The following is a 12,048-nucleotide window of genomic DNA, read 5'->3' as shown; positions in this document are numbered from 1 at the left end:
TACATTCAACTTCAGATCAAATCAAAAGCCTTTATTGGCAGGGGAGATCTGTACAAGTGTTATCAGTGGGTAAATGTCAGTCATAGTGAGTGTCTGTCTGGAGGTGGAACAATACATCAAGCATCCATCCTGGCTATGACTTTCAAAAATAAGTGACTGTGTTTTCATCCCATCATTTATTGCATGGTACTTTCCATATGTGTGTTGTTAGCAGGGTGCAAGATCCTATATGTGTTAGAGCAATACTCTCTCTGTCAACTTTCTTCTGTAGCTATGCATTTTGTCCCTTGTGTTTGAATGGAAAAGTCTATTACTGAGAGAACCTGATGCAAACCCATTTAAATATTTTCATTGATCATTAGGGCTGTGTATGCTGGGGTGCCCTCCCATTCCCTGCCCTGGCTTGGAGACTGGTGCCTCCTGGGCTTGGGGGAGACACCTGGTGTCCCCCCATGGCCGATCGCTGAGCAGGGGGAGGTGCGGGGGGCCCCTGAGCACGCTCCCTGGCAGACCCGGAAGTGGACCAGAAGTGCTTCCGGTCCACTTCTGCATTCGCCAGTGAGCAAGCAGAAGAGCCCCCCGCGCTCCTGTGGGATGTTCCGTCTACCCCAGCATCACGGTGATCACAAGCCGTGTTGGTACCTCGAGGTACGTAGAAAAAACATTTAAAGCTGTGTCTATGGCCGAATCACTGATTCTCTGAATCAACATTAAATCTTCAGATTCGGATTCAGCCAAATTGAATCAGGGACAGCGATCCAAATTAACTAATCGAATCACTGTCCCCAATTCGGGCTGAATCCAAATCCATTTTGCACACCACTATTGATCACTCTAATAAGCTTTGGTTCATACCCATACAGTGGGAAGGCTTTTTTATCTACTGTTTCCTGTCCTTGTCTGTGGAGAAGAATACACTGCTCTATATTTTTATATCTTCTTTCTCAATGGGTATATATTCATTCAGTGAACTTTCTCTCTCCTGTTTTTCTTTCTGTGGTTTTTAATCACTGATTCTAACCATTAAATGTATATATGTTTTGTATATTTTCCTGTTTCAAATAGTCTAGGAGCATGAACTACCTGTTAACAGATACTGTGATTCTAGATTTGTATTTTTCCAGGGGTTATTATATTTTCCTTTCAGACGTCCGTCTCGGAGAATGAGTACCGTTTGATTCCCCCCCCCCCCCCCCCCCGCAGGATTATTTGCTGAACTATTTTGGAAGTTAAAAATTGTTAAATCTTGAGGAGTTGTTGCTATGCAGGACTGTTTTATGTTGTCTTGTTTCAGTTTTTGTCTCTCCTTTGCTACATGGTGTAGGGAATGTAATATGTGGATGTTACTTGAAATATTCCCTTGCACTTTTTCTTTGCTGATAAATGAGAGGAATTGTTTCAGTTCTTTCCAAGTGCCATAGATTGAAGAATTCCTGTGTGAGTGAAGTGTTTGATGGCAAAACAGCAGGTGTAAAATTTCTATTGGTTTCTTGTCTCATTTGTTAGCTGGCAGTTCACAGTTACAGTTTGGTCCCCAATTTCACTATTCTGGCATACAAGGGGTTTGATTATACTGTCAAATAATTATAGGAAGGGCCTAGCTGAAAGGCTGTAGATATCCAGCAGCTTTTTATGGCACAGAACCCTGGTAGTACTTTTTCTTCAGTGTTTTTATAGCTATCCTGAAGCATCCCTGATGCATTTATTGTGAGACAGAAGTCTATGCAGTTTATGGTGTGGTCTGCTTTTATGCCTGCCAAATGAAACTTGATTTTTTTTTTTTTGGCTGGTTCTGGAAGATCACTGTGTTGCTTTTTTTCTAAACTGATTCATAGGGGCCCATATGCTGCACTGTGTCTAAAGGGTAATATCCCTGGGAACAGAGTTGTTTAGTGGTAGATCCAGGATTGAGAAAATGATTAATATTGCCACTAGGTCAATGATATACAAATCTAGGCTAGGGCGGAGAATTCATCTCTCACTGTCAATCCTTTTTATTGTTTGAAAACATCCATTTGCGCGTTCTCTAATGTTATCCTAGTGTGGTAACTTAGTTCTCCTGTGTTTTGCCTCTGACTCCATCTTGTAGTGAAGGGTGCCAGGTAAAACCAGTTTTGCATAGGCATTTTATAATTAGAAATGATGGCTACTACCTCAAGATTGTCTTTATCTCTTTCCCATGGGATACTTATTTACTGTACCTGGCAGCTGCAGAACCAAAGGGAAACTTGGTTTCACGTGGTTCATAGGGAAGTTGTAACACATGTAACAACTTGCTACTCCCCTCTATCCACTGAAGTCTTGCAGTGCCAGCACCAGCCGTGAACCCACAGCAAGAGGGAGACCTTGAACTCTCAGATTTGTCTCTCCAGCTCAGCTGCACTAACACTTGTCAGTGTGCCTCCCAGAGTATGACACATTTTTCAAGCCACTTCATTAGCAATGCTCTGCTTTTGTCGGGCCACAGATTAGCATAACTGGAATATAGGAACAATGTATTTAATAAAAGGATAAAATATCTACTCTAGCCTGAGTCAAAATGTTGACTACACTCCTGGCAGGAGAGATTAAAATATTGACTTTCCACTTCATTTTTCATAAACAAAAACTATGGTTTTCCTTCATAAAGGTTAAGTGTCTGCAATTACTGGGGCAGGTTAAGAAAGAATACAACCCCCGCCCCCACCTGTTGTTAAGACATGCTTATTATGAAGAGCCTGGACCTTCTACCTTGCCTTGTACTATTTTTTACAAAGTAAGACTTACCAGTGAGAGTGCTAACTATTCACAGTGTTTCTAACATCTTTCATTCCAAAGTTTTTTGAGTTATCTCTGTAGATTAAGAACTGCATTAAATGGGGTCTGAATCTGAATGTCATCTTTGCAGTGGACTCGTGTCATCTTAAGCATTGTTAGAGACAGACGTATGGCTGGGTGACCAGCTGTTCCACATTTAACAAGAGAGCTCTAGATTTAGGAGCTATGGCCCAGTGTCCCCGAGAGTTCCTGAAACTGGACTTTTGTCCAGAATTTAAAACATTGGTCCTGACCTGATCAACTGACTCCAAATATCCCCAGAGTGGCAGTTGTCTGATGCAGCATTATGCTACCAAGCAGCATGTGGACATAGATATACTGCTCCTGCTTGGGGGAGAGCCTGTGTTCATGAGTTCTTCACCCAGCACTGAAAATCAGCTCACGAGCAAAAAAGCAACACCAGGCAACAGTTAAGGAGCAACCCAAAATGAAACTGGAGAATTACCTAAGCTGGAAGTGGTCTGGCATATAGATAGTTGGAAGCCTGGGGTTTGCATATTGCGTGAAAGGCATTAGCTCCACTCTCAAGAGTCCTGCCTTGCACACTGCCACTCACTGAGCCACTATACCCTACCTCCCTTCCAAGTACTGAGGCTGTGCTACCCTGCTTAATGTGTGGTCTAAATGGATCTATAGCTACAGGTAGTAAAGGAGCAGCACTGAAGCAGTAGAAACAGTGACTGCTTTTTGTAATGACCCATTGTTCTGATACCATTAGGGTATGTGCATGTGGGTATTTGAAAAAGGGAATTCCCATAAGCAAGTGAGCATTTGCACTACAGCCTATTTTTCATTAATAATAGGAAGATCAGAATATATCGATCTCGTTAAGCCTGTCATTTTTGGTTAACATCTCTCTAATAGGTTATCTTTTGGCTACAGAAAGGGTGATGGGGAGGCTTGTTACTATGTGCATGCTGTTTTATTTGCCCCATACAATCTGTTTCCTTACCAAACAAACAAGCAAAAAATGGGCTGGGGGGGACCAGAGCTAAAATGAAGATATGGACTGAAGCAAGATATCATTCACAGGCCAGCCACTGCGTGCCTGAGGCACACCGCACCACTGCACTTGGCAGGAGTGTTTTAATCCTGTAATGCATGACTTGTCTTGAGAGGGTAGTGATCACAGCTAGAGCTTGCTCTCTCACACTACATGAAGTCCCTCCCGTTAGTATCTGTCATTGTAGTATCACCCAAGATGAGTATTTGCCAATCTTTTGGCGCACTTGACAATCTGTTTTTTTTTGTTTTTTGGTAGCTTGTTTTGGTTTTTATCCAGTGACTATCTTGGCTGTGGCTGTTATTGGTATTACTGTTACTATTATTTTCATACCACTCTCTCTTGTGAGCTTTATTTGTTACTCAAGTAAAGGTCAGATATCTGACATCAGACCAATATTTGGTTGTACATATATCGATTTGCAAAAGATTTCTGCTGGCTTTAAAGGTGTCATCTCAAGTCTGGGGGAAAAATATTTTTTTGGAACCTTCAATTCAGTTCAGCCTAAGAAAGGGGTCATGCTCAGTGATCAAAAAGGCTGGGTTATTCATCTCTCGGTGGTCTGAAAATTTGCTGGATGCAGAATTGGATCCTGCTAGGTTTAGAGCAATATTTTTTTCAGTGCAAAACTGTCCCTTAATCTGGCCTGAGTAAAATCTATTAAAGGGTGTCAATTGTATGGACATAATCAAAATCGTTAAAGGGCATTTGCCGTATATTAAGAATAGCATAAATGTGTTCCCAAGATCATGCTTACAAAATAAAACTTGGCTTTCATTTCGCTTGAAAAATGGAGGGTTTCAATTTAATTAAAACCTACAAGGACGATGCCAGAAATGAAGCAAGCAAAATTAAACAATCAAAATCCTGCGCATTCATTTTGGCATTTTAAACCCCAGTGCTAAGTGATTATATCATTCTGATGATCCTTAACAGGAGGAAACAATGATCTGCCTTGGCTTACTTAGCTAGCTCATGAAAACTCCAAGGTATTTTTGTATGGTAATTCTTGCATAGAGTTTCCCACTATAGGGGGAGCTTAGTAGGGTATGTCAGTACCCCAAATGCTTTTTCTAGCCCACAGGAATTGTATAATATGAATGCTGGCATATAGCTCTGGGCACAAAGAGGAAGCTTTGATTTGTTGTTCCATGCTATGAGTTCTTAGTCTGTATGATTTGCAAGAACCAAAAATAATAAACCCATGGGTAGAAATGCACAAAGCTAGGAGATGATAGAGGAGAATAAGGATGAAGCAAACTCTACACTCTCCTATATTAGATCCCTTCCCTCATCTTTTATCTCAGTCTTACCAAGTAACAGCTTAGTTGTATGCCTAATTGAAATCAATCAAAGGACTTCATCAACTGAAGCAGAAGATGGAATGGCCTTTACATGGAGTTTTAAGAAAGGGGTCATATATATACTCAAAGGCTAGGGACAGAAATTACACATAAAACACTATAAGTGATTGGAAATCGCTTCAAATCTGTGATACAACAGAAGTTCAGTACACATAAACCGCTTTCAAAATGGCCAAAACCAGTTTATGATAAACTTGGATGGCTGCAATATCAGACTTAATTGATTTAGGTTAAATTGGTTTATTGAATTTCTGTCCCAGATCCCCTTCAGATTCAAATTAACTCATAGTCCCTCAGCATCCCAGGATGCTTTGTGCCTCCCCGTGCAACCTTCCCCCCTCTCACAGGGTAGGCAGACTAGCCTTGGCCCAAGCAGTCTGCTCCAGCTGATCAGGGAGGCGTGCTCTAGTGTTCCCCAGCTTGTGTCCTGGGCCACTGCAGGCAAGTGGGGCATTTCCAGAATCAAAAGCAAATATCTGATCATCTGTGTATTGGTTCAGTCTACACAGTTTAGACTAACCTGTGAAGATTGAATCTATTCAGTCTTGGGCTTTTTGGCTGTCTGTACCTAGCTTAAGAGATTTCTGCACGTTTAGTATCCATAACTGGGGTCAGACTTTAAAAGAGCTCTACTGCCACTGAGGAACATCAGTAAAACCAGATTTCCAACAGCCTTTAGCATTTGATCAGGTGGGCTTTTTGGAAAACTGGTGCCAGTTGTTAGACTTGAAACTTTCCAAAAGTTTAGCTCCCCAGAACTGAGCAGTCATATACCCTTTACTATGGCACGTGCTGTTCAGGTTCCTACTTTTATTGTCTTCTGCTTTCTCCAGGGTTGCATGGGCAAGGTTTTAATTACAAGACAGCAAACTTAACTCTTTACCATCAGAAGATTATACAAGTACCAACCTCAGCAAAAGGCTTCTTATGAATTCTTGCTTACTACCTCAGTAGTAAAAACAAAGAGCTCATCTACACATGCACTTTAATGCATATTAGCCTATTTTAATGCTCATTAAAGCATCACTAAAATGTGCTATTTGGCTAGTGCACATTAAGCATAATTTAAAAAACATGCTTTTTAGTTAATGCAAATTAAGATAAGCTAATGCACATTTTCTTAGTACCTCACATTGAAGGTACTAGATTTAATGCACATTAACTAAAGCTCATTAATGCACGTGTAGATGCTCCTAAAGTAAAAATCATAGGAAAATGTTACTTCAGCATGCACAGCATTACTGATTCAAAACACTGGGGAAAAAAAATAATCAATTTATCTCTGCAGCGCCTGCAGAGCTGCACCATGTGCAGCCAGAGCTGGGAGTGCCATAGCTGATGGCACTTTCTGTCCTGGCAGAGCCCCATAGCTGTGGACTCTGCGCTAGAAGCTGTGGTGTGCTGTCAGGATGGGGAGTCCTTCCAGCTGTAGGACTCTTTGTCCCAGCAGCCACAGGACACTGCCATAGCTGTGACCTGGGTCAGCTTTGGGACTTACAGCTGTGGGAGCTTGCTACTTGCTGATGCAGGGGGAGTATGAGATTGTAATCCCAGGCTCCCCCTGTACCAGCAATAAAGCATGGTAGGAGCTGGTGCTGGATCTTGCAATGACAACTCCTGACATGCACATGTGCCACAGCAGGAGGCATGATTGTGTGGATAGTGCATCAGATCCTATCATGCCTTTTCCTGAACATCTACAGGGGTCCTCTGAGTCTTTTTTTTTGTTTGTCCTTCCCATATAATCACATGCTTCCAGAAACTGGGACTTTACAGAGATGCATAAAAATGATCATAAAGTTGCAGGACTCATTATAGACTCACGATAAAGTTGCAGGATCTGTCAATATTGCATGAATATTCAGTAAGAATTTGCATTTCCTCATGGTCAGAGCAGACAAAAGTTAAAATATCAGGGCTTTTGAAGCCTTTGGCAAGCGGCCACAGAGTTTTTATTTCATTTTATTTTATTTTATTTTGTTGAATCAATTCCTCTGCTAATAAAATAGTGTTGTATGCAGGTTGCCTGAGGAAGGCTGTTTTGCTTTTATAGGCCAGAACATTGTCTGTGGCTAGATTTTTCTCTCAATTCAATAACAAACAGGATCACAAACAGAACCTTTACTTTTTCACATTAGGAGTTATAATGCAAGAGTCAAGTAAGCAAAGGTGATTTACAGCTACTTCTCAAATGTTTTTCTCTTCATATTGACCAAAATGGGTATCAAGCAGATGAAGAGGAACTATGTAATAGGAAAACATGCTTTCCTCAGGGCAGAATAACTTATATAGACAGTGGACAATGGATGAAAAATGAATGAGAGTAAAACCACATCCTTTAGAGGGCTGGCAAGGTTAATTATAAAATTACAGTTCCATTGATTTTACTCAAATCACTAAATCAAGGTCAAGTCCTACCCAAGCCTAGCACACCATTGGGCTAGTGTGGTTAAGGCATGCCACCTCCATAGCCAATAGAGCACATGAGAATGATGAGGCTAACACCATGTCAGGCTGCTATTGGCTCTCTAGTCCAAACAAACACAAAAGCATTTACAGCTGGGGAGGGCTTTCAGATGAAGTACGTATGCAAGCTCAAATCTATCCCCTAACTGCCCTGCCATTGCAGCACCCTATAAAGTCTTAGTGACCCATCCATTTTCTTTTCTCATATGAACCTCCTGTCTTACAGGCATCTTACTTAACAACTTATAGCATGCGGCAGAGTAATTGATTTGTAAAATGTAGGTAACAATAAAAGGCGCGTCACTAATGTCCTTTTTCCCTGTTAGTCTGTCTTTGATAGGTTGTAGACATGTGCTGTGCATTCAATAAAATGTAAGCAACATATTTGTTTTTCAGGTTGTGATAGTACTCGTAAAAGCAGTGCCAGGTTTCACCCTTCTACTTGTCTTCCTCTTTTAGGGTTTGATACGTATTTTACCTCACGTACACTGGAGAACAACAGAAGGAATGTGTGGTTTGCAGAATATTGGGAGGAGAACTTCAATTGCAAGTTAACAATCAGTGGGTCAAAAAAAGAAGACACAGATCGTAAATGCACAGGTAATTGTATTCACTTCACCCTTCTCATGCTACCGTACGTGGCTTGCATTGAAATGTCTGCATAGCTGACGCAAGGAAGCTTGGTTGGAAACAGATTGAAAAAATAAATTGAATTTTAGTAGTTGTAGAGAAAATGGAACAGGAGCATAAGCCTTGCAGGACAAAAGAAATAGATGGAGAGAGGCAAAAAAGCATTCTTTTCTATCTTTTTTTCTGTCAGTCCATTCAGCCATAATTGGCATTTGCCAATGATTCCAGGGATACAGAAGAGGTCACCTTGTTTTGAATATTTGGATAGTGGGTTTTTGTTTACGTGTTTCTAGGTAAAAAGATGCGTAAGACCGAATATTGATTTCTGTCATGAAGCTATGAAATATAAAGTAGCCTTCTGCTATATTAAAACATTTGGACCGTGTATGCACTGTATAGCAATGATTCAGACTACTTTGGATAGTGATATTACAGTCTATATCTCTGTTTGAACTTACCTTTTGATGAAACACATCTGTAGAAAATGTGATGCTACAGAACAATATGTTCTAATCTTAGGACAAGTAAAATATCATCCAGAATGTTATTCTAGTAAATGTAATTTAACAGAAAGACAAGTCATTTTTTCAGCCTCAGCACTTCAATACAGGAAGCCTGACCTACAGCCTTTCTGGCTTAAATTCATGCCATCTCCACTGGTCCTCTGGATCACCTACGACTTTATCTCTTTTCTTCTTAGTATCACCCAATGTTGGTCCTGATCTATTTAACATATATTCAAAGTTTAATGGTTTCCAGTAGGTTCTCTCCATGCTGAAATTCAGTTTTATGGTATTCTTTCTGGTCAGATGCCAGCATAATACTGGTAGTAATGTAGGAATATAGGATAGTAAGAAGCTATCCAGTCCCTTGCATTTGCAGGCAACTATTGATTCAGTGATTCCTAAAGATCACTACTTCAAATGCTCATTTACAACTACAAGGCACAAAGCCAGTGGACATCAGGAACACACAACAACATGCCATGCCTCTGAGCAGGGTAAACAAGACCACTGCCAACTCCAAATCCTTACCGGTCTGACCTATCAGAAAAAATCCTTTCTGACACTAGATGTGATCAAACTGAGCAGAACAACCAAAACCTCTAGGCCAGGGGTGCTTATCCCCTGGCCCATGGCTGAGATCCAGGCCACAGAGCCATGCCATCTGGCACAGCTCCCCAAAGGACATGAAATTTGGTGGCAGGAAAGCAATGGTAGCATTAATTGCTGCTTCCCTGCTGCCAAATTTACAGAACACTGGGGAGTCCCAAGAGCCAGATCACATGATCTTGCTTCCTAGATTGTGTTAGTGTGTGGCATGTCCAGCCACAGTGGGTCAGGCCAGCATGTAGGGTCAGATCTGGCATGCTAGATTGCATCTGTGGACCGACCCCATGCCACCAGCCTAGCATAGAATTACCCCACAGGCCAACCCTGCACCACTCAGCCAGCTCTTGGGTACCACTGCCCTAGCTGGCTGGCTGTAATGCCCCGATCGACTCCAAAGTCTTAACTATAGACAGTGGTATTATCCATTCTTAATGCCTGAAATCGGGGGGAGGGCGGTTTGGAAGAGCCCATTCCCAGTTGCCACCATCTCAGTTAAGTGATTTTGGACAGCCATTTCCAACTGCATCCAAAAACAAGGCATCTTTAAACTTGTGTAGAATCAACCACATTTTTAAGGTAAAATGATAAAGGACACCAGAATGTATCTGCTAATGTCTAGTTGCAAGTGGTTGACTGTGGACTCATGCTGCAAAAAATTAGCCTTAAAGACCATTCTTTCGATTTACTCCAACCGTAACCACTTTATTTTTTTTAGGTGGCCCATAAGCTTAGGAGGACAGCCTGATATATAGTGATGCAGTTAATTGGATTATGGAATATTTTTCCTTAAGAAACATACAAATGAAAATCCATTCTTGGATTCGCTCATCCAACAATAGTATTTGTTTGAAAATTAATAAATGATCTTTAAAGTAATGTACAGAGCATTCATCAACTGCATTGTAACTTTGATAACTCGATCGTGCGTTTATTGTAATATATGCAACAGGGAAAGTGTGATTTTTGTTTTTCTTTTTCAAACAACACTTGCTGATATAAGGTGGTATGCTGACCCTCCCCAGCAAGCAGGAATTCAGAATGAATATTTCTTTTTCATATATAGCAGGGCTCTCCAACTTCTAAGTCCCCAGGGGCCACAAGCCATATAGGCTGCATCAGGCAAGCCATGGGCCACTGGCCCATACAGACACTCTTTTCCCCCACCCTTTCCCAAACTGTTTCATGCACCCACCTGGTCTTCCACCACAATTCTGCTCCACTTATCTCCCCTCCCAGGCACATACACCCTATCCCAACACTACACCACAAAGAAGTCAACACTTCCGTGGCCCAGAATCACCCTCAGCTCCCTGCACTGTGCTGCACTGCCCCCACCCTCTGAGATAGAGGCAGGAAGTGGCAGCCAGAGAAAGGAGGGGGGGGACTCCATCTTCTGTTGCAGCTGGAGAGAGTGAGGGGAGGGCAGTCAGGTGAGAATCTGGATGCTGCAATTTAAGCCCTTGCAGGCTGTAGCTGGTCCGTGGGCCACCAGTTGCAGGGCCCTGATGTATAGCATGTCCTGTTGAAGTGTTACACTATGGCTAGCTATTGTACTTAATAGCGTATGCTGATATCAGACATCCTTATGTGCAGAGCTACGAGGAATAGGTAGCGTATGGGAAGCAGCATTAAATTGTCTTGGTTTTCTTTAGGCTTGTATGACTCTTGCAGTCACATTGGACTGAATAATACAGTCTCATGAAGTGCTGTGCGGCAGTGAGATGTTAGCCCATAACCAGTGAGAAGGAAGGAAATACAGTAGTTAAGGTCATAGCATGGGATTTAGGAGGCCTAGATTCAGTCCCCTGCTCTTCTACATCCTGGATAAATGCCCCAACCCTTGATCTACTGGGTAAAAGTAGGATACCACCATTCTCTCATCTTCTGGTAGTGTATTGTTCAGAGTCCGTCCTGTTAGACAGGTAATGAGAATGCTAAATAGATTGAACTCTGCAGTCTCTACAGGTTAGACCAGGTGGAAGAAGGCCCTAAAAGGGATCAGGCATAAGATAAGCAACCAGTTGCTAAGTATTGTCAAGAGTGAGGTGCTTCAGTGAATGCTTCAAGGCAGAACACCCAGTCCCTCAGGAACTTTTGTGTCAGGAGTGCTTACAGGTTTAAGGATTAAGCAAGGAGGAGTTTTGAGGTTGTGTATTTTGGACTATGGCACCTTAGTTACTAAAGCAACTAAGTCCTGTCTAAGTCCTTTTGCAGAACCCTTAGCATCTCTGTTAGAGGTACACCAATACAATAGTCTGATATCAGATCGGTACCTATATAAAGAAAATTGTCTATTTTGGAAATTGGCCTGATGTGGCCAATAATTTGGCGGGTAAATGGCCCATGCATGTGTGTAGTTGCAGCGCAGCATGTAGGCAGTGAGGAGCACAGCCGGCAGCGTGGAGAGCTGCGTGCGGCTGGTAAGTCTGATGCGGTGGAAGGGGAAGGGAGTGAAGGGGCATAGGGGTGCAGATCAAGGCCCCTGCGGTGAGGGAGGGAATGGAGCTAGGGCTGGGGAAGACGCTGTCCAGCCGGGGTAGGGGGGTGCATGTTGGATGGGGCAGCGGCTCATCTGGGGGGTGTGGGAAGAGGGGGCGGCTCCCACCCTTGTGTGCTGCTCATCCGGGAGCCGCTTATCCGGTGGCTTATCTGGAGG

At 42.3% G+C, this 12,048-nt stretch overlaps 1 protein-coding gene across 3 annotated transcripts in view; it reads left to right on the top strand.

Moving 5' to 3' along the window:
- The window catches only part of GRM7 (glutamate metabotropic receptor 7), a 532,223-nt gene that overhangs the window by 316,051 nt on the left and 204,124 nt on the right, over positions 1-12,048 (top strand). For all 3 annotated transcript variants that reach the window (XM_019536596.1, XM_019536595.1, XM_019536594.1), the window contains one exon: positions 8,110-8,250. In XM_019536596.1, the coding sequence (XP_019392141.1) occupies positions 8,110-8,250 (141 nt within the window). The remainder of the gene's footprint in view (positions 1-8,109; positions 8,251-12,048) is intronic.

This window comes from Crocodylus porosus, unplaced genomic scaffold (assembly GCF_001723895.1).
Source record: "Crocodylus porosus isolate Cpor-Errol unplaced genomic scaffold, CroPor_comp1, whole genome shotgun sequence".
NCBI lineage: Eukaryota > Metazoa > Chordata > Crocodylia > Crocodylidae > Crocodylus > Crocodylus porosus.
Note: the sequence above shows the minus strand (reverse complement) of the source record. Positions and strands in the feature narration are given on the sequence as shown.